The sequence below is a fragment of the Echeneis naucrates genome, chromosome 16 (genome assembly GCF_900963305.1).
Source record: "Echeneis naucrates chromosome 16, fEcheNa1.1, whole genome shotgun sequence".
NCBI lineage: Eukaryota > Metazoa > Chordata > Actinopteri > Carangiformes > Echeneidae > Echeneis > Echeneis naucrates.
Window position 1 is genome coordinate 5,826,745 of NC_042526.1, and position 26,047 is coordinate 5,852,791.

The 26,047-nt window shown below is 40.9% G+C and overlaps 1 protein-coding gene across 1 annotated transcript; it reads right to left on the reverse strand.

Annotated features, from left to right (window-relative positions):
• Positions 1-12,946: 12,946 nt before the first annotated feature.
• On the reverse strand, positions 12,947-25,079 carry mlycd (malonyl-CoA decarboxylase). Its single transcript, XM_029522636.1, has 5 exons — positions 24,496-25,079; positions 19,956-20,068; positions 19,664-19,820; positions 19,166-19,318; positions 12,947-15,154 (listed from the first exon to the last, which is right to left on the reverse strand). Exons 1-5 carry the CDS (start codon positions 25,039-25,041, stop codon positions 14,609-14,611), a joined length of 1,515 nt encoding a protein of 504 aa, XP_029378496.1. The 5' UTR covers positions 25,042-25,079; the 3' UTR covers positions 12,947-14,608.
• Positions 25,080-26,047: the final 968 nt, after the last annotated feature.

Sequence of the window (26,047 nt, forward strand, 5' to 3'; positions counted from 1 at the left end):
GAGCAGAAGGCAAAGAAAAGAACCTTGTAAAGCAAGGTCAAATAAAAAGTGGGACTAAAGAGTGATGACTTAGAGAGAACTACAGAAAGATCCTGGGCCATAAAGTGGCAGCCCACTGAGATATCACCCTTTGGTTTGTGAAGGGATGTTTTGAAGTGTCAAGCTTGTTATATTTTGACTTATTTGGACGAGCGGAGTGGAGGTGACGGGGAGTGATGTGACCTTCTGATTCTCCTTCTCCTCCGTCCTGATTGTCAGGCAGGTGTCTGTCAGTCAAACAGTAGCCACGCCCCAATGCGCATGTTGTACATTTTCCTCAGAACGCGACCCTCAATTAATGAATGAACGTCGTCTTGACTTGAAGAAGACATGAGCAACTTACACTAAAAACTAAAGTTAAAGGCCAATAGTGTGAGCTTCGTTGTCAGCATCACTTTGGTTCTTTCTCTGGCTACGTGGGCTTTTGAAATACAGCAGAAAATAAGCTCTGTGACAAACAAGTCTTAATGATACTTACATGTTCTGTTCAGCTCCTCACAAATGCTGAAGCCTCATTACGTTTGCCAGCGTCACAGAACAGGACGCAGAGGCTGTCGTTTCACAGGTCAGATGTCCAATTACAAAGCGGTGATACGTCTGCTTTGTTGGATTTAGTGTACAGGAGCAAAAATTGGCATGATGAAGGGGTTTCTTAACAACAGTAAATGGCATGATTTCTGTTAAAAGCAGCTAATGTTGAGTTAAGTTGAGTTAAGTTATACTTTCATTCAGAAAGCCAAAAAACACTGAAATTTATTCTGTCCCTTTTGAGAAATTTAAGGTTTCTTGACCTCAACAATGATTAATTTATTCAATTGCACACTGAAAATACTAGCTGCGTAGTCATTTGAATGGATATTGGATACTAAATGCATTCACATTCCTCCCTCGCTGGATGCTTGCATATCACTTTGGCAAGAAAGATGGATGAACTCTCTCATTTTCATTTTAATGAAAACAGATGGAAAGAATCAGTACCAGCACAAACATTGTTTCCTGAGCGTGAATGATACCATTTCCGATATTATTTTGCCATTTTGCAACTATTCGACAGCTTTCTGATGGCTTAGCCAGCGTTTGAAAGAGAAGGGAGGGAGATAGCAGTGTGAAGTCTACACATGGGTATGTATTAGGGCTCCCTTTTCTAATTCTGACATGCAAACATGCACATGCCCCCTTTGCCTTCGACTCAAGGGCAGCTCAGCACTAGTATGATTTGATATGCTAATGTGGGATGTCATGCATGGACATCATAATGAGCCATTTAGCGCCTGACTTCTCCCATTTCTATTGACACTACTGGTACAACCAGAGGACAGAGATTTTTCCTGTCCCCCTTTAACTCATCCTTTATGGAATAATCATTTACTAACTGAATCGCCCTCACACTTTGAGTTGGTGGACTACAAACAACAGAATTGCGATTTTGTATGAATTACAGCCGGAGAAAGACTCGCTGATAACATAGATCTGACCAAGCAGATGGGCTGAATTGCGTGCACCATTTCCTTCCACTAACCGCTGAGCAACACCTGAAGGATCGTGTCTTGCAGAATGGTCTCCAAAAAAACAACGCCCTGATTATTCAGTGTAATAATCAGAAACAGATGCCAGTGAAAAACCTTTGTTGTTGGATTTACTGGTTATCCCCCAAATTAAGTTTTATTTTATGCATTTTTATTTTATGAATTTCACTGAAAGACTGTGAAAATGGCAGGGACAGAGAAAAACACACAATAGAGGAATATTAGGCAAAAAGGGAGAACAACAAGGAGCGATAATTTAAACCAAGTTGAGTAAGATTTTAGTCATTTATATTTAGACGAATTTAGCCTATTATAATGTGCTCCGAAGGGAAGAAAAAATTATATGCCTTCAAGGCAGCACTTCCAACTTTAAGAAGTACAATTGAATGGAGTAATAATAATAATAATGTTATGTAGTACTGTACAGTGAGTGAGTGAGTTGAATTTCACTATATAAAGTACCGCAGAACAGACAGGCTTTATGCAAACTTTGATATGCTCAGCTTTGCATTGGCTGTCACTGCTGTGTGGAAGATCTGTTATTCACGTCCATCGACTAAAAATTACCACCCTGTTTCAAAGCAGAGACTTAATGACATCCCTAGTCACAGAGTGTGTTTCAGCTGCGTCTCTAAGGCATTTCTCAGAACAGAGGTACTCCTGCTTTAATCAATCCAGCTGTCTACGCATGGACAGCAGAACAGCTCGTGTTTCAAACATATTATCATACATTTCATGCACTTAACCAAACTGATCATGCTTCAAGTTGGGGCACGTTCAAAACGCAGGTGACCTACAACTCAATATAGTGCCTGGGCACAGAAGCTGCTGCTGCTGCTGCTCTGCTAATGTGCTGCTCCCGCCAGTGTTTAAACAATGTAAGCAGTCAAATGTGTCAAATAGTCCAGCAGTATTCGACACAGTGAGGAATAAGGTGCGATTAACACAGGATTTAAGTCAGTTGTAAAACTGTGGCCATAAATCATACATTACCAGGTTGATGTTGAAACTTACTAACTCAGGCAAGAATGCTTCGTATTTAAATCAAAATATATGTGCAATAACTTGTTATGGTGGTGGATTGAAGGTTTTGTGCTCAAGTGCACCTCTAAATATGTGGCGCTGTTGGATGAAGGCGGGGAACACCACAGGCAGGTCGCCATTCCATCATGGTCAGCAAATAGAGACAAACTACCACTCACACTCACACTCATACCAAAAGGCAAAAAAAAATAAATAAAAATCTTTACCTGGTGGCGTTGCTGAATCTGTCCAAGTTATGCTGCCTCCACAGATGTTTTCACCACTGCAAGTCATCATTGATACAATCCAGGGCAAGCTTGGTTGTCTATGTTTCCAGAAGTCTGAGTCTTTGCCCCGTCCTGCAAAGATAATATCTCAGGGTAATTTAGCTGATATTTGCAGGACCATTCTGCCACCACATCGTGCACATATGCGTAAAACAGACAGGCACGTTGATAGCATTGCTGATAAATGGAGATTTCCTGATGGCAAGAGTATAATACTAAATGGGACTGTGCCCTCTGGGTTTTTTCAGAAATAATCATCTAATACCAGTGCAATCTACATCTAATTGAACGGGTATCTCAATTATATGCAAAGCAGTGGAGGCAAGACCAGGCATGAGGAGAGGAAATAAGGACAGAAGGACATGAAGGAAGACTGAGTGATGTAAAGTAAGCGAAACATGGAGAGGCAGAGGAATAAAAGGGAGATGCAGAAAGAGACAAGGCCTAGAGTCACAGAAGGTGAGTTAAGATTCAAAACATCTACACACTGAATAGAGGAGCCACTTTGCTTAATCACAGCTGAGCCCCTTGCCTAGTGTCATAGCAGTTTGGCTGAAAGAAGCAGAGGCCGCACAAAATATCTGCCTCCTTGTATTTGTACGCTGATTTTAAACATCTTGTTCAAGAGCTAATGTCTTTTCTTATCTCATTATTTGCTTTCTCTCTCTCTCTCTGGCGTTCTTGTTTCCCATTTTTGCATCAGTGGCATTTGTTTGGACTTTGGTACGACTGTCTGTCCTCTGAGGGGCCGCAGCTCTCTTTAAATGTGTAAATTAGTTTATGATATTAATGTTTACTTTTCCTATCACAAGCTCTGGTACCAAAAAAAATTTTATACCATTTCATTTCTTTTGTCAAGAAGCAATTATTTACAGCCCCAACCCCACCCCCGAAGGAAAAGTTCTGGGTCAGCATGTGGGGTTGAACAGATATAATAGTATAATATTGCATATGAATCACAAAGCTGCCTAAAAGCCTCACTCTATTTATAAATCTTATTTCTTTCATGTTCTTCCTCTCATCCTCTCTCTCCGCTGCTCTCTTCTCATCTCGTCTCCTCTTCTCTGCAGACTTGTTTATTTGTCTGCTTTGCCTCAGATTGGTTAAACTGTCCGTGGCAGTGCAGCAACATGGTAGTTTGTGATGTCGCTATGGTTGGAAGGAAGGCAGCAAGAGGCCTGATAGATCCATTAATGTTCCTTTGGTCTTCTATTTCAAGGCTGTGTAAACCCTCTAATGCAGCTGTGTGTGTGTTTGTGTGAAAATACATGGCTAAATATCTACTGTGTCTGCGTGTGTGTCGATGTCTTGATGGCAGTTCTTAATCTGCTATTTCAAACCACCTATTGACGCGGTCACAGCAACATCAATGGAAAAACACATGTAGGGTGTGTGTAAGAAGAGAGAAACCAAAATCTATGTGTAATCTCTGCGCAAAATGACAAACTGTTGTTAAGGCAAGCTATCTATAAAGTGTTTGGTGCCAGAGGAAGTGAAAGCAATGCCACTCCTAATATTTCCTCGTGACAGACCCCCCTGCCATCGGGAAAACATGTCTCAAACATGCTCCTGGGCTGCAGAATCGCCGCTAATGTTGTTCTGTTGGCATATCTGAGGAATCCCATGGCAAACAATGCCCCGATTTGGTTTAGCACTGATGCTAAACTGCTATGTCACCCTCGTCGCTCTGTTCCAATCCAGCCATCTGTGTAAACACTAATCACTAATCTACCACGATGAAAAAAAACAAAAAACAAAAACAAAAAACAACAACAAACCCAATTCCCTCACCTCGGCATCTGCGACAGTGGACAGCGTGTCCTTCTTTTTAACAAGGGGTCACAGTCACAAGTGACATCCATATTCAAAGCCAAAGCTGTGGCTCTTCCCACACAGCTCTGCTCCACTCTGACATTTAAAGTGTTTTCATTGCTGTTGTTTACCGAACTAAACTTTGCCTGTCCTCCCATAAAAAACAGCCTTACAGGTCAGTTGTGCCAGCAGCTCATTACAACCCATTGTTTATATGTTTTTTTGCTTGGTTTGTTTTTCAGACATTATTCTTCACAGCAAATCCCTCAAAATGACATATTCATGCTCTTCTAAGAAAGCCGCCTAGTGGCCTTAGTACAGTCTGCCTTATGGACTTAAGTCCACGATGCATGAGGACGGAGGCTGCTTTTTCATTTCCCATTTCAAACATTCAAACATTTATCATCGTATTATCCACATCCTAAAAGATTAAATTAATTTTTCAACTGTAATTTGTGACAGTTCATTTCCTGTCTCTGTAGGGTGTCTGAATCAGAATACAGTGCCCTGGATTGTCATAGGTACCGAAAGACCTAAGAGGCTGTCTAATTTTGAAATGTGGGCAAAAAATGAGTGAAAGTGAAAATGGCCAAGGGCCGAATGGAATGAACTTTACGCAAGGTTAAATTCTGTCGACTCCCACCATCTCTGTCTTCTCTTACCTCCCCTTAAACTCATTCAACCAATACCTTCACTATAGCACCCCCCCACTTTGATGACTCAAACAGCCGGAGCAGGCCCAGACATCACAGATTTTTCACTGACGACAAAATCTGCTGTGAGAAAAAAAAGCGGTAGCTTCCAACTTTGCTCCGATATGAACGTATAGAAAAAGACAAAAAATTTACTGTTACAGCAGAAAAGCCACAGCAACACTCAGACCAGGGATGAACGTGCCAGTCAACACCAATCAAAGCACCTCACACAGAAGCTCAGACACCTTTTGGAAAATCAACCCAGGAATAAGATGGTGTAAAACCACTTGCATATTTCTGTTTCTGCTGCAACCACGTGCATACCTTTTTATAGCACCTCATATCTTGTTGTCGTGTGTGCCCTCAGTCTGAACAGAAAGGTGAACACAACTGGCAGCGGAAAAGGGGCCAACCTGATTTTTTTGGCAGGTTTACCCATGTGTCAAGAGCCTGCTTAAACCAACTAACTTCAGAGTAAAAACCGCCTTGCAGCTGCCGTCATAAATGCATCACATAAGCAGAATTTGGTTGTAGCCATTGTAAGTCCAGGTTTCAGCTCAGAGTACAGAGATGCATCAGGTGTGCCAGTTTCCACCTTCCAGTTGTCAAGAGATCATTAGTGCTTGAAATTGGTTGTACGCCATATACTATGGGATGCCCATATTACTCATTTTACTTTGCATGCATATGTAACATTATTACTTACTGTACACTCCCACTTCCTGATGAATGTTGGCACATTGTGCGCTTTGATTTAGTATGAGGCTGAAGTCCTCCTTTTCCTCCTTCCCAAACTGTCTGGAAAAGTCTGATGATGTCATCAGTCTTGGTCGCAATTCCCTTTCATCGGGACTATATATCAATAAAATTAGTGATAACGTTCTTTAAAGTCACAACTTCAGATTTGTTTCTGTACAACAAATCAACCCGTGTGGATAGATGTTTGCTTCACTTGCTGTGGTCATGGTGAACTTCCTCTTGAACAGGATCCATTTTTTAGCTCGTGTAAAGATGAGGCTGCAGCTGAGATTGTATCAGCCTATACTCCGTGCAAACAGCTGACGAAATGCTCAGTGCTGATCATTTAGTATGTATTATGCAGCATTTAGCAAATGCAGTGAGGGAACAGAGTCAAGGACGTCATCCATCCTCGAGTCCAATCTAAAAAAACAAAACAAAACATGAGGTTTAAGAATAGAACGCATTTTATGTTGTTTATGAAATGTCCAGCTTGTTTTTAAGAGGCGCAAACATTTTAATTCCTTTGTGTGATCCAAAGGGTTAAATACGTGTGTGCTACCCTCTGTTTTGTTTTTGTTTTTTTTTATCAAAGTCTCAAGAGCTGCCACCTCACCTTATATGACACAGCCTCCCAGCAACACTTTGCTATGACCTCGTCCTTTCTGTGTATTGATTTAGTTTTTTTTGGGTTTTTTTCTCCTTCGTTGTCCTTGACTTCGGACACTTGCATCTGATCATTTGTATTAACAAATTTTGACACAGTACTAGCCTCTGAAAATGAACCTGAGCACTTCAAAGGTCTTTTTAAATCACCCAGAAGCAGAATGTCTAAAAACACGAAGAGAGGGCAGGGGGAGAAGGGGGCAAAAAGTCAAACAAAATAAAAAGTAACAGGTGCTCCATGGTGAATAAGAAGCAGTGTTGAGTGCAACGCATAAATATTCGCTGTGGACTCCATTCATCTGCCTGCCTCCCATTTTCTCCAATTGTGTTGATTTAATCAAGTTCTCCGAGCACTCAACTCGCATATATCCGCGTGTGTCTTCCAAACACTTTACATGTGTAGAGTAAGCAAACAGGGATTTCATTAAGTGTAAAAGGCCGACTTTATAATGATCAATACCTCTGTTCATCGGTCAGCCGGAGTGGCCTAACTGACCACAACATCAAGATGAATGAAGGGATTCGAATGGAAAAAGAAAGGAGTGGCTGTGATGGAGCGGAAAGAGAAGGAAGGGGGTTGTTGTTGAAGCAGTTTTAGAAAGATGGAGACATATTAGGAATAATGGATCACTCTGAGCAACATTTATCTGGCATTGGCTGGTACAGGTATAAACGTGTAAGGAATTCACATATAGATCTTTTGAAAAAAAAAAAAAGTAAAAAGTATTGAGGTGAATGAAACTCCTAATTTTTGCAGCCAATAAGCAGCAAGAATTAAATGTGTTTATCATCTTGTATATGCACAAACAACCAAAAGAGGAACCAACCCAGTATGGCCACCTATGGAGACCATGGTATATTTATTTGACATGTGTTGTTGAGGCATCCTCAACTCAAAGGATATCATACTTAGTGATTAATGAATAACTTGAAAGAAAAAGTCAGTTCCTGTTAAATGATGAAACAGTCCTCACTGAGTCATCACAGAAGTGACAGAAAGTAGCTTTATATTTAGGAATCCAGCATGATATTTGAAAGCCTGAATGTGTGAAAATTTCACATATAGGTGTGTGAATAAGCAGTTTTAACACGCGAAGAATGTTCATTCTTGTCATTATGAATATCAACCCTGAAAAAACTTGGAAATAGCTCGCGACGGGTAATCCATCACACAGAACATTTCATCTCCTTTATTTTTGTGTTATCGTTTGATGGAAATGCAAATTACCTCAGCTTTCTGACGGCATGCAGCACCTGACTGTGACCCCTGCGTAATTGAATAACGCGAAAGGTGCCGGTGTCTGTATGAAAGTTTCCATGTGGAGAGTCCCTTTTGTCTCTGCCTGTCTTGATAAAAAAAAAAGGGCTCTCAGTCGGGAAGATTTAAGATTATGTGAAAACAGAAAAGAGTATGCAGGTGGGCATCCAGAGAAAATTGAGAAAATTATCATCCCCTCAAACCATTGCACGACTGCCAACATCACTATCCAACCTCCTAAAGTCACGGCAAGGCCAATTAACCTTCCTCATTACCGCTGCAATAGGCCTTCCGCTCCAGAGGACAGAAAAAGATGGGAAACAGGATGGGGGAGTGGCTCAGAGGTGTGGGTGGCGGGATTGGGGTGTTGATGGTTGGCACTGCTGTAGAGCAAAGGAATAAATCAGCAGAATGAAAAATAAGAAAACGCAATTTGTCACACCATTGTCAGCTTCCGCTCACCCTCAGCTCCCCTTGCATGAGGAGCATGGATTCACGAGGCAAGCCTTGCGTGTCAGCCCAGCTGCTGCACCTATTTAAACAAGACACAGCTTCAGGAAGTGAGGCCGCGTATCCTTTCAATATACAGCTCTGCAACCACCGTGCATGTCTGGATGAAGGGGAGGTAGATGCCGCCAAGGGAAGATGGGGTTGGGGTGGGGGGGGGGGGGGGCGCATGGAGAGAATGCAAGTGAGCTGATTTGAGGGGAGATAAAGAATAAACTGATTTTTGTAGTTAACTCCGCAGATGCATGAGAGGCATTGAAAATGTGGAGGAGGTCTGTAGTCTTAATGGATCGCTGGGATCCGTGCAGTGACTGTAAAAGTCAAACCATGTTGACAGGAAAAGCCATTGACTCATTATTCAGTTGGTGTCAGAGGAAAAGAGAGAAATTCACCGCATGTTTTTAATGTGCCATTTATTTCAGCTGATAAAGGAATCCTTGGAAGCGACAAGATAAAGTTCATTAAACATACTTGTCTAGTGATTTAGATTGAGTATAAATGGTACACCTGTAATCTTTTATTCAAATTTCTTTCAGTAACATTAATGATCCTAAAATTAGCCCATTTATAAACATGCAAAACAGAGTCTGATGTTTAACTTTTTGGGTTCATGTCTTCCTCAAACCATTTAGAGAAAAAAGGCTCCACAAATTTAACACATGGAGAGTTTGGAGTGCAATAACCATCATGTGAAATCAGTTGCATAATGTGTTGTGTCAGAGAAATTAAGTGGGATTTTGTTGCCAGGCTAAGGTCTGTAGACTGCAGGTCTTTAAAAGGGGTTAAAAAGACAAATTGTCATGAGGGAGTAAACATCTAGACACAAAGTACTGAGACAAACTGGAGAATTCAGGTGAATGGCATCAGGGCAGGACAGCTAATAACACAGCTGGGAAACATGGAGTGACACTAAGCTATCCAAAATGGAGCTGAGCCAAAACAGAAAATAATGGGGAAAAAAAAAAAGAAGAAAAAGAAGAAATAAACAAACATGACCTTAGACAGCAGATATTGATTTCTGCTGCATTACTTTTAACCACTGTTTTTAGTCATGCCGGCAGCTGTGTTAGTGTAAACCTCTCAGTCAACCAACCAAAACGAAGAATCTCAACAACAATTTCCATAAAATTGGGTGCAGCCATTCATGGTCTCATGAGTGACCCCTTTGACTTTTTGCTCTCAACTATAAGCCAAAATTAGGTGGACATGTGTTTAGAACACATTTAGAAAAATGCCTCAACGGCTGCGGTATACATTTCCATGAAATGCAGCAAACTTTCAGTGATGACTTCGAATGGCATCATCAGGTTAAACGTTCATGTCCAGAACATTTCAGCATGGCACAACATTTCCAAAACTTTCCTCACAGCCTCGGTTGTGAATGTTGCTATTTTGGTGTTAATATGTAAATGTCACCATGTTTGCCACCTTATATTTATCATGCAACACATCAATATCTTAGCACTGTCATTGTCGGAAGGTTTGCATAATGATGTTAGCTCAAACCACTGCTGTGCCAATTAACAGCTGATTGAGCTGTAGGTAGGGACATGGACACATGACATGGAGTCATGTGAGGTACGTAGACAGTGTATCACCTGCGGTAATTTTGGATCGGTGAAATAACACTCCGCCTTTTCCCTTGGAGCGTACATGTACAGCTACGTTTAGCTCTTTGGTCAAATCATGTGTGGCAACACAACTAGGTCTCTGAGTTACTTTGCATCTGGTTTGTTTAAAATTTTGCAGAAAGGCAAAAGAGGAAGAGGAGAGGACAAATGAAGAGTGATCATCACATTTTGGTTTCAGACTGTTTACCACATCGATGAACTTGAGGAAGTTGTAGACTTCTGTTCAACTTTTTCTGTCTCAGACGCACACACAGAGACAAGGACAGAGAGCTTTCACACTCTCGTTTCAATCTGTCTGGCAACTGCATCAGGCCTAGAATAGCTGTCACCCAAGGGTTCTGCCACCTCTTCCTGTTCACCTCCTTTTCATTCAATAACCCAATCTCATACAAGACGTCAGGTCAACCAATACTGACTAATTGCAGTGAATGAAGGGGGGCGAAAAAGCCATCAGCAAGCCAAATGAGTTTTAATTACAGCCTATAACCAGATATAGCAGATCTGTCAATCTCCAACTCACTCTGCAACTGGGACAGAGATGGGGGGGCTGAAAGGAAGAACTGCACAGACCCAAGAGGAGAGGAAAGTGAGAAAGGAGGGAAAGCAAGAAGTGGGTGTAAAAGAATAGAGGCAGGTTGTAGTAAATCAGAGACCCATTGTTTGAACCATCAGAGCAAATTGTGTATCATTCTAAGTGAAACTCTGCTGCCCTCTGAAGGTTATCCCTGGAAAAGATTTGGTCAGACTCTAGAAGCAGTTTTTCCGTTGTGTGTGGCTTCACACGTGTGGAACGTGCGTGTGTGTGTGTGTGTGTCCTGATTGGTAGTAAAACCGTGAAGCCCTTTGAAGACAGACCAGAGGATTGAAGGGGCTGTGAGTGCAGGGTCAGGGTACCGGGGGGTGGAGAAGGAGGAGAATGGGGGGATGATGTGAGGTGAGAAGCATGAAGGAGGGCCAGCACCAGCAACCAGGAAGAATGGATTAGCACACTCGGATGAAGCCTCCCTCACACACTCCCGCGCACATACACACACAGAAGTAAATGGCCTGCAGGCAAAGCCAGCCTTTCAGTATCATCTGAAAATCCCACTTTCCTCGTCATCACTTACCTGCGAATCCTTACGTGAACAGACCACACAATGGCATTTAGAGCATGTGTGTGAAAGTCCTCATTATGAAAAATGACTCAAGCTGAAAAAGTAGGGTGCATCGATTTCCCTGAAATGTCAGGATGGATGTTACAATAAAATGCCACACCCTATAAAATTATAAGGGATACATCCTTCCAGCTCAGCAGCTGCGGAGTAAAATGCTAAGGAGAATTTAACAAAGAGAGAAAGAAAGTTACAGTGTATAAAACCAACAAAAACAATAAAAACAACAGTCAAGCAAAGTTAAAATTCAATATAACATCTCAGGCTGGGTTGGAGGCCAATGAAAGGAATTGGCTTTTAAATATGGGACTTGAAGCTAAGAGATGTGGCGATAAACTTGTTTGGAAAACTTATTTGACCTTAACCTCATAGACTTCATTACAACACGTTATTTTTTACAACCAGTGTCATTCAAAAGAATGGAGATTTCTTTCTATATTTTAGCTATGGAAAGTTTAAAACATGATTTGTTTAGACCTTTAAAATGAAATAATAATAGCATGCTTCGGTATTTGGCAAAGGTCACTGTTTACTGGCTGGCTAAGAATTTGATGGATCTGAAATTGAATGTTGAGTAAAATTAATAACACTCTTCCATTTATGTTTTTTGTTGGGTTTTATTTTTTTATTTTCCTGCAATATTTGCCTGGTGTGCTGGTGAACGTGATGGTATGTTTTCCATATACCATCTGTTTGTGTTCTCTGCCAGTGTTTATACTGCATGCCATTTAATACAATGAAGCACTTCAGTAAAATAAAATTGAAGCGTGTCGCCTTGGTGAACGATGAGTGTTTGAATGAAGTTTTGCAGCTGTTTAATTTCTAACTTAATGTAAAATAAGCAACCTCATGAAACAGTTTCCACTCAAAAGGAATGGCAGTATATATAATTTCTGTTAACTGTTTTAGGGTACAATGCTCCTTCCTTGTTTGTGTTGCCAAAAGTCAGGTGAAATACTTTTATATCTGAAGTCTTATCAGGATGAATTATGCTCTGTCTCCCTTTTCTGGCCACTCTGCTCAATAAAAAAATGTATTAGTATAATTTGTAAAGCAATTTCCTCTGAAAAAGGGGGATGAAATGAATACACCGCTGCCACTCACACGTACAGTCCCCATCATAAAAAAATAAAAATAAAAAATGAAAGGACTGACTGAATTACTGGATTATTTTTAGATGATGCATGAATTTCCACAGCAGACAGTTTCTAATCAATTGTAATTAGGTCCTCTGCTTCTTTTTGGAAAGTATTGGCTCTAAGACGTGTCAGACAACAGAGAGATACAATATTGAACTTGGCTGTGAATCCATTATCAACATGTGCCGGGCTGGAAATATGACAAAACTGCAATCTGATTAGATACAAACGAAAACTGGTCTGAGCACACATTGAGGAAATTCTCACTGATGAGAATACTCACTGCTACATTTGTCTACAAAGAGCTCAAACATAGCAATCCAATTTCAGTGCAATTTGATCAGAGATGTTTCAAAGCATTAAACACTCTTTGTTACATTGACATTTGGAGTAATTACATGTTCAGATACCACTCATTTGAACAGCCATTTTCAAATTAACTCAATTTAACACATGAAAAGTGGACTTGATTAGCACTTTACTGTCACTAGCTTTAAAGCAATTGGATGCCTTTTCATTAGGAACTGTAGGTGTGCACCAGGGATTGACACATCCAATGAAAAGCCTCCACTGATGAGGTTTGTATCATTTCATTTAGTGGGACCCAAGGTATCCATAATTCAGATTTCATTGCTGTGAACTGTGGGCGACTTTTATTCTTGGTCACAAGGGACACAAAAAAATAATAAATAAAATATACATTTCCAGAACAAGTTTATAATTAAAAAGTATTGGACTTTTAATTTAAATTGCTCTTCGGTCACTACCATCAGTCATTGCTGGCCAAGGGTGACTCAAAACACGCTCCGGTTACCAGCAGCATGTGGAGAATATGTCACTGTTGTTTCCATGGCAACCCACCCCACAGTGTTCACCCTCTTCCATTGCGAGATGGCGTGGCAGTGTTGCTCTTTTCCCATGTTCCCCACGCGCATCAGTGCACAGAAGGTATAGGCCTCTCATCGTCTCCAACACCTCCAGTGAAACTCCCACTGTCTCTCAAGGGCATCCTTTAAACAACTGTCCTTTTTATGCTTCTTTATCCCCCCCCCACAGCCATCCCTCTCCCTCTCCCTCTTCCTTCCTCTTCACAACTGAACACCATCAATCTAGCCATTTACTTTAACTTTATTTCTCACTCCATTAGTTTCTAGGACACAGAGCGGCACAGGCAGACAAAACGGGAGGGGTGGGTGGGGGTGGGGGGGGCGGGGGGGGATAGAGAGTGTGGAAAAAAAATGAAAAGAAAGTTTGGCTCCTTGGAGAGATAAAATGTAATTTCACAGTCAACTTGCTGTGATATATTATTTCACAACAATGGGGAGTGGGCTGATATGAGCCCTGCTTGGCACCTGTACAGAGCAGTTAGGACATCGGTGATGGCTCCCTGGAGCGGTTGACCATGTATGTGCATGAGGCAGGTGTGAAGGTAAAAATCATCAGAAGTACACGTGATTAAGAAGTACCAGCCAATCTGTGACACATGGCAGAAAGTGATCAAGTTTTCTTTAGAGTTATTTAATAGGGGGGGGGAGAAAAAGATTTGGTTGGTTGGTTTTGTGCCCCCCACTAAACTGAGGTTTAGTGAGAGCAGGCAATGTCACAGCAGGTGTACATAAACCAAACCCAAGAAAAAGGCAAAACCACAAAAACCAAAAAAACAATACTCTCCCATTTCTAAACATATTTGCAATGAGAGACTTCAGCTAAATGAAAGAACCTAAACATCATTTATTCCAGTAGCTGCGCTCCCTCATTGCTCCTGCTTCACCATTACACACACTGTTATCCAAGAACATGGAGAGGCATTGATAGATGCCTCACGCTTCATTAGCTACAGTCTCTCAGCCTGGGAAACACTTGCACAATATCAAACACTTTCTGCTGGAAAGCCAATGAGGCAAACAGCCAAACCTATGCACTATATACAGCAGATGAGAACCGGCATGTGAGAAATCGTCTAATTTCACATTGAAAAACAAGATCAGCTAATGTCCGTTTGTTGGTGCATCTGGAGCTGTTTCTTGATTAAACATGAAAGGCAAATAATTAACTTATCAGTCAATATGTGAGATCAAGTGCAATCTTATCTGGAGATCAAAAGGATAAGTATTTTCTCTCTTTGTTTCGGTCTCACAGTTTGCTGTGCTTCTGAAATTGGGACACCAGTCCCAGTACCTGCTCAGATGCCACGATGACCTTATTCTGAAGGTACAGAGCACTGTTTTTAGACGTCTCATTCAGGAAGTAACGATAGTTCACCATGATGCCGCAGGAGTTTGCCACACCCCTGGGGCTGGTGTCGGCGTGCCAGTTGAGTCGCCACATGGTGGCGCCGTTTTGCAGGTGGAAGTTGGCCACTGGGTTTAGGGCATAGCCCCGTCTTTTCTCTCCAAAGAGGTACCAGGCACAGAGACGCATCAGGACGGGCTCCAGGACATGGAACAGGCGCTCAGAGCGTAACCACTCGCTGGTGGCAATCATCTTGCGGAGGGCGTCAACAGCCTGGGGTCCAGATGTTGAGTCAGTGGCCTGTTCCACCTCTTTCCACTCCTGCTCAGAGAGGAGGTCAGAGCCCCGGCCTTCCTTTCTGTACTGGCTGAGGACACCTTGGAGCCAGGAGGAGAAGCCTGGGATGGGTGACAGGCTGGAGAACTGGACCATGTGAGGAAATTCACTCTGGAAGACACGAAGCGAGATGGGTGAAGAGTTAACCCTCAGACATGAGGCCATTTAAACCATGTTTAATTCATTCACTCCATTCAGTTAGGCATTACAAATCTCTTCTAGCCCTCAAACTATTTCAGGTACCATTTTTCTTGTTTCTGGTTTGGCTCAATCCGATACTATAAAGTACTACTTTATAGGCCGATTTTCAGGCAACTAAAGATGAGCGTGTTTTTAATACAGACTGGAGTACGGCAATGGTGTGTGCAAGGTGCAAAACCACGTTGGCTCAGTCTTCATACTGCGGTTTGTGATTACAGTGCTGACCACATCGTGTTTGTGCCAGTCCAATATACATAAACATTTTATATTAAAGGCTACATTGAATCATAGCATTATATGAAATTGTTTTTGGCAGCTATACAACATCTGGGAAAAAAAACAAACAAACAAACAAACAAAAAACAAAAACAAACAGGCCTAATTATAAATAATATAACAATGGCAAAACATTTATCTTTATTACCATATTGGAAATACTACAAATGTAAAAATAAATGGTATTTTAATTTAAATATAAGAATTTGACATTTTTGCATGTCATGGTGAATGTTACTTTTTTTACTTCCTGTTTTGAAACATGAAGAGTAGAATCAGTTCAGTACTGAATTGCCTCAGCCTGCCATAACCAGCTGGAAAAGAAAACACAAACAACAACAACAACAACAACAGAAAGACAACTAGGAAAGGAATGTGAATGAGAAAAAGATGTAAAGCTGCAAAGAAAAGAGGCGAGATGCAGCAGATAGTTGATTTCCTGGAATGCAGAAGGCAAACCTTTTGTAATAAAGTAAATGAACCTCAGCATCTAAACACAAACCAAACTTTTCTCATCCGTGCTCAGGCTGCTGTTTAGGTCTTCAGTTCCTCAGATAGGGACAGCATTACAAATCACTTCCACTGGCTCATCGTCTGATGATCATCCTTTGTCCCTCCCTCCTTCTCAGGCTGTCCTCCTACACTGTTACCTGCACTCTCACATTATATACCCATCTCCTTCTTTCATTCTGCTTTCTCTGCCTCGTCTAGACCACCCACCAATCCACCTCGTAAGTTCTCGCCCACCGCACAGTCCTCTACTTTTATCAAGACACCACAATCCTCCACCCGTCTTCGCTTTCCGGCATTCTGGGTTGATAAGTGACAGCACTGTGGCAGGCAGAAGGCTGGAGTGAAAGGCTGCAGATGAAAGTGGAAGTGTCAGACAAACCCCCCTCCAGAGGAACACGTTGCTGTCTGATTGGCTCACTCTGAAACATTGTTTTCCTTTCTTCCTCCTTCATTTCACCCACCTTTCACTCCCTAAACCATCCCTCTAACTTTCCGTGTCCTGCTGGATCTCTCCTTGTGTTGTTTCTCAGTTGTGATCTTCAGCCTCTCATTTAAACTAGAGAGTGCTCACATGCCAAGAGTGGGCAGGATTAACAGAGAACAGAAGGTGGTGGACATAAGGATAGGTATGGAAGGAAAGGTGAAGAGGGGACAGGAAAGAAAGGATGAGCAAAAAAAAAAAAATACCAGAGTCTAATCTACAAAGACAAGCAACACATCCTCCCCTCACCTTGAATCACAACTATGACCTTTTTCCTTTTCCACTCTATCATCTATCCATCGTCACAGTTGTCCCTCTGTGGCCACGCTGATCTCTGCTCCCTTCACCTTTGTGTAAGGTAAAGCCTTGTCAGAAAGCCAGGGCCTCTGCAGAATACAAGTCCGTGTTGTGCTTTTATGCAGCCTTCAGGGCAGAGAATTGCTCTGACGCTGGCGGGGTCCCACCAGGACCATAAAAACACTCAAAGCTACTTTGGATAAGTGACCAGATGGGTTTGAACACGCGTCTCTGTGTGTATGTTTATCTAATACAGCTGGGATTAGGTTTGTAATATGCATATGTAAAATACGGGGGGAAAACAAAACAAAACAAAATATGAACGTGCTACATCTTTTCTAGCATTGACCTGAAAACTTCTCTGGATTGTGCTTACGGCTTACTGCCTCTCATTTAAAGAAAAAGTTGCTTTTGCAAAGCTAATAGAGCTCTTGATGAAAACAACATTTCACATTCATAAGGCCTTTACTACAAAGCACACCAACCTACTTTCCGAGCTCTGGCAGCACCTATTGCTGAAGCAGGAATCACAAAACGATATCTGCGGAGCTCACTAAACCACATCTTGCCACCGATGCCAATAAGCTCAGAGCAATCAAAACAGCCCTGTTGTATGAAAAAGTGAAGGGAAAGCACTTTAAAGCTTTGAAATTGGATTTTTATAAGGACACAATATAAAGAGCCATTTCCCATGCGTTGGATAGTGTCACTTCATATGTTCTATTCAGCGTTCCAATCATTTAACAAGTGCGAGCCGCAGTGGCCCAACAGGGGCTCCTTTGCTTATTGAGCAGGCTACATGATATTTAACTCCTGCCTTTCGGATGACTACTTCTCTGTTTATGTGTGTGTGCCTACGTACGTATAAGCAAGTGGGAGATCAATGATTCAGGACTAAGACTAAAATAAAAACTTTGGAAAAGCAATCAAGCACTTATCTTGCCCGTCACAGCTATATTTCTTTCTGGAATAAAACTGTGCCAGTTGGGGCACATCTTAAGGTGAACGTGTAGCTTTTAATTGAATTCAGCATGTGACTCATCCAGAACAGAACATTTTGTGGGATGAAGACAAGCAACAAATTTTGACACGACTCCATAAGGAAGGGGGTGAGGAGCTCTGTGGGAGTTAACGCCGTATCAGAGCGTGTGCCATGTGCAATGTCAGGATAAGACGTCGTTATTTGGTTATAATGGGACAGAAAGCTTTAAATGCCTCACTGATAAAAAGGTTGGTACTTCATGGTTCAGATAACAGATCTCTACATAACCTTGCCTCTTCTCTTACCTAACGTACCACCAACTTTAAAGTAGCCAAGCTATTCTAGGAACGTCAATCTAATTTTGGAGAGACTTTGGCTCCATTTTAACAGTGTTTTGTTCGATCCGTTGCTATCAGTTAAACAATTAAAATATCCTGGGTCATCTGAGCAAGTATCCTCATCCAAAGGTCTGGCAGTTAACAGAATGCGTACCATACTAACACCACAGCATTCTGACATATACTAAAAATCTAGTTGGCAGACTTCCCATCTGCAAAGGCCTGAGGTAGACCTGGGTCTGTTTATTTAAGCTCGAGGTTAATGCCAGTCTGAATGTGCATCAAAACAGCAGAAGCCTAGTTGTTCACGCTTGTTTGTCCAGGTCAACTTCTGGATCGTATGCATTAGTGTTTTTAATGGATTACAGACTTTTGTTAATTGTAAAGGGCTCATTAACAGTTAGTTGGTTGATAAATGAGTGCTATGTTCAGGTAAAAACTTCAAAGTGGAGATTCGTAAACTACTCAAATCCAAACAATTAAAAGTTGCTACATTTTTTTTTTAAATGGCAATTTAGATAATGAGAATTTAAATAGCATGGAGAAAAAAAATATATAGAATTTCAGGCAGAATTTATTCTGTTAATATAAGTGAAATGCTTGACAAAGCACATTGCATTGATTCAATGAATTGTAGACTCACTTAGAAGCATTCAATCTCATTTTAATTAGATGTGGCCGTGTTCTAAACACTGTGAGACTTGGTTATATTTCAGCACAACAATTTTTAAAAGGGAACATTTAGATTCGTTGAAACCGGTGGGAACATTGTGAAATACTCAGACGATTTCTCTAGTTATGACAACTCATTAAAATAAAAGTCAAATTATTAATATTATTATTTTGAAATGCATCTGTTAAAAGACATGAAAGCCACCACTAGGTATGACAGTTTCTAAACCTAAAGAAATGTGCCTTTACTTGGGTAATTTCTTGGTTGCCATATTTATTCATAGTCACATAGTTTTTTTTTGTTTTTTTTTTTTTAAACTGGTAAACCACTGAATTGCATGCTGAATCTCTCCTGGACCCACCTGCAGTTCCCGCACCACCCTCTTGATGAGATAGTTGCCCAGCTCCACCCCTTGTAGGCCCACTTGGGTGGAGGAGATGGAGTAAAAGACGGCTGCATTTATCTTGTTAACATCCTCCTCAGAGTCGAGAGTGGCAAACTCGCGAACAATACTCTAAAAGAAAAATAAATTGTTGTTGTTATTTTGTTGACAGATCCAAATTCATTTAAAATATCAAATGCCACAGAGAAGCACTTTTTCGAATCCTGAAATACTTTCACATTTCACTGTTGCAAAAACCTCCTTTCCTCTGCTGTACACAACCAGAAAAAATAGTCAGCAATGTAGAGGTCACTGCCAGAGGGACAAACAGTTTAAAGGTCTTACTGTTGGTTTTCTCTGTGAAAATCCACTTGTCAAATGAAGAGGAACAAAATAGTTATTTCCAGACCTCTAACCTTCCTCCGAGGTGTGGTTAAGTTGGACAAATCATTATAGCAACCTGCAGTAGCTTCTGACCTGAATGTTATCAGAAATGTCTTCAGTGAGGGCCACATGTAGAACAACCAGGGGCTCTCCTGGCATGGCAGCGTGGGTAAAGGCATAACAACGGCGGTATGGCCCAACTCTGCGCTTCAAGTCAGTCCAGTTCCTTACAGGATGGACTGCCTCATACCTGCCAGAGAGCGGATGGTTATACCTCCAGTTTTCAGCAGCAGAGATTAAAATGAGATGAAAGGAGGAAATATAAGAGGAAGAGAAACACAGTATGGGTGTGTGTGGGGGGGGGACTGGGCATAAATGCTCTTACTGGCTGATTTTCTGCAGGATCTCACAGGGAGACTGCCATGTGATTCTCTCCAGTCGCAGCAGACCTACCGAAAACCACTCAGACAGCAAACTCTTCAATGTGCTGTTCAGGTCCTGGGAGAGGAAGGAAAAAAAGAGGGGGTGAAAGTTTGCATTTAAAGTCCACATCCTTCTGATAATCAAAATTTTACAGCACTCATTCCATTGTCAAGAACAGCTCATCAACTGGTGTGAGATAAAACAAAAGCTCTGTCTCACATATATACTTATAGAAATCATATGGCCCATGCTACATAAGGTATGAATAAAACACTAGTATGTAAATACATCTTACATACATATTATTATGAAAAAGGCCACGAGATTCACTAAACAATGTTATCTGAGCATTGTGAGGAATACATATGACTGGACCTACAGCAGTATTTTTATATCCTGGAGAAAAGAAACATAACAACCTATTTTCTAGAAAGTACACGTTTCTTTGACTGTTAAATTAGCCGAATAAATACACACTTTGTTTACAACCTCATGACCTCTTTAACAAAGTCAAATAACATCCTCCATCTTATTATAACTAACAACAAGGTTGCTCAAGTTTTCCTGTTGTCTATGAGTAATCCCATACCTATCTCCTGGACACTCGACAGTGCATGAGAGTGTACTGTCTCCTGGGTGTCTCTATGCTGTTTAACTGTTTTGATATTATGAGTAGTAATTTGTGGAGCTTGCCATGGGTGTAGGGAAGGCACTTCAATGAACAGCTTGCCATTTCCAAGCAGGCCTATCCTCCTACAAAAGGTCAGACTTCATTTAAAGCAAATCTTTTGCAAACACACAAATGAGCGCACATGGCGCACACACGTAAACACATCCAAATACATAAATACACCAAATGTCGGTCATCCCATAGGATGACTTTCTGACTTGAATGGCCATTTGCCGTTCATCTCATCTCATGCCGTTCATAATAATAAATAATAGTAACAAGCTAAAATAGTTTTGCTATAAAGGCCACTTAAGGAGGATCTATGAAAATCGAAACTAACAACAATGGCGTGACATTCTTGCCAACATCTGGGTATCAAACCCCTCATCTTACAGCTCTGTGCTGGAGAGATTGGACACAGCAAAATTATGTTGAAGACGGAGCGAACCAGAAGCAACCCTTGTAAGAAATAAATAAAATAAAAAGTCTAGCAACCTTTCCATCATTATTGATGTAATACATGTGTTCTTCAAACTTCAACAGCCATACAGATTATAAATAAATCTACAATGGTGGATAGTCGCAGCCTGACATTTCCACAGAAATCACAGAACATCCACATTGGCTAGCCAGTTCACATCCACACAAAAAGACAGCCAAACCGAGCAGTTCATTCTGTTGTCCTGCCAGAAGATGAAAAAAAAAAAAAAAAAATACTTGTCTGGCATTTGTAGCTTTTAACACTGTAGAAAAATCCTTTACTACATTCGAGAGAAAATAAAGCAACACTTTTTGAAACAGAACCTACATCAATGCAGTTTGGGGAAAATGTTGTGAGTCGATACAGCCCCTGCTACAAGGACACTCTCCACCTTGAGCTGTAGTTATTGTGTGATTATACAGAGGGATAGAGGCTACAGTGCCCTGAAGGAACAGTCTGTCTCTGCAAGGCCAAATGACCAGTGACTGCCAAAGTGTTTATAGGTCAGGTTCAGAGCCTGCCAATACCTTTTCTCCAGTAGGCTGCATGCCACTTGTCCGCCTGGCTGTATGTCTTTGGGGGGAAAAAATAGCCTCACTAATGCTCTATGTAATAGCCAAGTAAAATAACAGCTCTGATTTGTCTCTGCATCTGTCATCCAGTACATACCTGCACTGGTTAAAAAAAAAAAGAAAAAAAAAAGAATGAAAGGAGAAGGAGTCAGGACAATCTTCAAAAATCAATTGTCCAACCAAGAGAGACTAATCTAGTGTACAAGTCAGAGTGGAAGGCTTGCAGGGACCACAGTAATTACAACCCTGCATATTTCTAGACTTTGGTTAAAAAAAAAAAAAAAAAAAAAAAAAAAAAAAAAAAAAGGAGTACCTTCTTCCCCCATTTATGAGTCAAGGCTTGTATGATTACCTGCATCAGTTTTTGATTTTCTGTTGTTTTCTTCACCGTGATACATACACACATACCATCAATACAGGGGGTAAAAGCTTTTTGTTTATCATGACCTTTTCTCATTTTAAGCTCAATCAATTTCCATGATAACGGCAAGAAAATATTGTTTGGTGCACAACCAAAGCCAGAGTGGTCAGCACCGGGTACATTTGAGTTCTCTGTAGGTACCATAGACCTTTTTTAAAAATCAACAAAAGCTCCCTGTGTGCCTGGCTTATTGAATTTAAATGCATCAGAACTACCTCTCAGCCAGAATAAAATGCACATTGAGCAGGAGAGGAGACTCTCTCTGGTAATCATGCAGTCGAGCTGTAAAAATCATATGAAACTGTGGCTCTTGAACATATAAGGTCAAAGGCACACAGGCACCATTTCAAACTGACACAAAAAATAATAATTGATCAAAAAGATGATAAAAAGAATTATGCTCCATCAATCAGTGCAGGGAAGTTTTAATTTGACCATCTCAGTTTTTGATGGCACAGCAATCATCTTTGTTATCTTGATGAAAGCATCTCACATTGACATACTCGCAAATCAGCAGGGTGTAGTTAATCTGGGGCCGTGAGAGTGACATTAGCAGGACAGCAATGGAGGCTGTCTGACTCTAAATTGTCCGTAGGTCTGAGTGTGAGTGGTTGTTTGTCTTTATCTGTCTCTGTGTGTTGGCCCTGTGATGGACTGGCAATCCAGGTTGCATCCCCGCCGTCACCCAGTGTGAGCTGGGATTGGCTCCAGCACCCCCTGTGACCCAGAAAAAGATAAGTGGTTGAAGATGAATGAATGAATGAATGAATGAATTTATTCTTGAATTGCTGTAGATGTCTTACAGCATGTATGTCTACATCTTCTCTACACCACAGGGACTCTCTGATTCAATGCTACATGAAAATAGCTGCTGGCGGCCTATGACACAAAAAGCAATTCACCAGCAAAAAACCTTGACAGAAAGCCACCTCTCTATTTCATTATACATGATGTTTCATCTTGTCTCAGCACGATTCCAACTAATGGATACAGTCAAAGTTAAAGTAGTTCAAACCATACTGGATAAAATGGCAGATATTAAACCTGGAGAATGTTGCAGTTGCCTTTTCAGATGCAGGGAGTTCTGCACAAACATTTTGATGATTTAAAAATGCTTCTATATAGCATGTTAGAAAACAACCTTGCACTATTATTACTTATGAAATTCAAGTACGTACTTCAACAGCATTAAACAACCTTTTATCCATAAAGGAGTTTAGCTGTGATGTACCTGCTGATACAGAAGTTGGATATGCAGCCTTTACGTGAACTTCATTATGAAGTATTTGTTAAGGGTAGGAGGTTCACTGCTTACAAGAGTTAGCTTGTCATGTTACCCCGTCTTTAAACTAACTGAGCGAGCATGTAACTCGATGTATCCATAATATATATGCCAGAGGAAAATCCAGGGATGTAGACACTTGAGTGGGGGGGAAGAGCTGTGGGGGCATTTTCCTTGAAAACTGTGAATGGCTTTAACATTTTGCCATCAAGCTCACCTCTCTCATTGCGACATATGCATGGAAACAGCTACACTTCAAAGCAGAACTTATCTGAAAACTATAATAACATCTGACTGAACATGAACAACAGAACAATGAGGTAAATGAAACCAGACAGGTGCCTTTGCTGCGAAATATGTTGCCAAAAATGTGCCATTGTATGATTACAGAGAGCATAAAAGCCATGTATGTGTGTGATGGATTTTTCCCACTGCTTTCTCTTTTTCAATTTTATTTTCACTTTGTCTTCAAAAGGTTCATTCAAATTATTCATTACATGCCTGATTTATATTCTTCTCTGTCACCTTGGCACTGCAGTAGAATGACTCTTGCTTCTTTATACATTGACTAAAACTTGGTCTGAGTCTATTTTAACACAAGAAAAGTCAAACAAGAGTTGAACACAGCTTCTACCAGTAGAGTAACTTGATCTGCTCAGCTAAGACGTGCAGAAATATGGAGGCGGCTTTGAAATTAAGTTTGGCATCATTTTATGCCAAACAAGTTTTATCTCACTTGTTTGGGAAATAAAAAAAACTCTAGTATTTTAATCACATGAAAATACCAATTTAGTTCGTTCAGTTTAGCATGAATGGTAAACTAGAGCAAAGGTGACGATGACGACATGTGAATCATGTGATTTTTTTTTTTTTTTTTTTTTTTTGAGGGGGGGGCACAACGAGTGCAATTCTCCCCCCCTGTGTGGATTAGCTGTCTCAATGGCTGCACATAGGTTTGTGTGTTGGTATACTATCATTTATATATCTGAATAAACCATTTTTCAGGCCCAACCACTCAAACACGCACCATTTGACTCATGCGAGCACCCGTAGAAAAATGTAAACAAATGCTTTACCTTCAGGTGGGTGCTCTCGTTAGCTTTTGACGAGATTATTTCAAGCACATCGGCTCGGAGATCCACCAGAAACTTAACCCCACCCTCGACTCTGCTGATATGATTAAGTAACTGTTTATATCGGGGAGTCAATGTGTACCGAAGTCTGTCTTCAACTTGCGAAATGGTCGCCAAGTCCCGCAACTGAGTGTCGAGTAGCTTCACAGCTAGCTCTGAGACACTTTTGTGGTCCACACCGAAGTCTTGGGACAGCTTCGTGAGGAAACCGAGTCTGTCTTCTTTGTCGAGACTTTTGTAGAAGTGCATGAAGTCCAAGCTGTTGGCTTCAGGGGGCGGAGGGGATTTCTCTCTGGTCTCATATGTGGGTAAAGGTGCAACCACCCTCGTCAGGATCTCCTCCATGCCCGTGGCACCGACACGACTTGGGGAAGAGTACCAGCGCCTAGCGCCGATGTGCGAGGCCTCCAGAGCTGCTTTGACAAATGGCCGGTTTTGCCAGCACTTTGTGCTACTACGAAAGCCCCAAATAACACGATGAGTTATCATCGCCGAGGGAGGGGGGGGGGAGGTCAGCTGTGTCTGGGAATCCGCAATCAGAGAAAACACAAGAGGGAACCGTTTCCGGGTTTCTTAAAGAGACAGTACGGCTGATCTGGCGACTAATCAGAGGGTTAGACTCCCCGATGAAAGGGCCATTCTTTTGGTAGAACAAAAGCAGGTATCTAAAAAAAAAAGAAAGAAAGAAAACGTAATCAAGCGTATGAATTACAATAGTGATGTCCAGGGTAAATGAATTATTAAAAAGCAAATAATGTAAATGACATTCTTCACTGACATTAAAGCTACTTCTCTGGATATCTACTGAGAGGAACACATCGAGGCTCCAACATGTGTAATAATTCATACATGCAAATTAAAACTAGAATTTACACTCGATATTAGCTCCAGGCTATCTCAGCCTGGTCAAGATAATTTCCAATTATAAATAGCTTTTCTGGAAGAAATTGTGACTTTCATGACAATTGAATTATTTCCATGGAGACGAAAATGTGGCACAAGTTAGGAATACAATAATTGACATCTGTGTTTTATTATGTTCTCATAAATGACAGCCAAGCTGTACACTATACCGTGCATTTCCAGCTTTTAGATATATTGATTATCTGTAATGTTCACATTTTGTGGAAGCCCTCAGGTCAAACAATTCCTTCTATAGTCAGGTACCATATAAAGCGATAACAAAAAATCACAAGTATGTAGCCGAGCAAAAACACTTAAACCTCCTCCAGAATGATCCATTTAAATTTTTGGAGAAAAAAAAATTATTTTTAAATGAATCTACTGATTGCTAGTTATAGCTGAATTTATTGCACTTGTACAAATTAAAGTTTTCAACCAATATATTTCATTATTTTGGTTCATTTAAAGTCTATACACAGCTTAGCAGCTTTTTCATGAGTATATTTTAATGCAAACATGAATAATGGTGATTTGTTCCATTAAAATTACAGAGGGAACTCAGTTCCTCCCATCATTGCTGATATATGTATAT

Coding starts and splice junctions, on each gene's coding strand:
- mlycd (XM_029522636.1), bottom strand. CDS start 25,041: ATGATAACTCATCGTGTTATTTGGGGCTTTCGTAGTAGCACAAAGTGC. Junction 19,821..19,955: donor ATCCTGCAGAAAATCAGCCA/GTAAGAGCATTT, acceptor GCTCTCTGGCAG/GTATGAGGCAGTCCATCCTG. Junction 19,319..19,663: donor ACATTTCTGATAACATTCAG/GTCAGAAGCTAC, acceptor TTTTTCTTTTAG/AGTATTGTTCGCGAGTTTGC.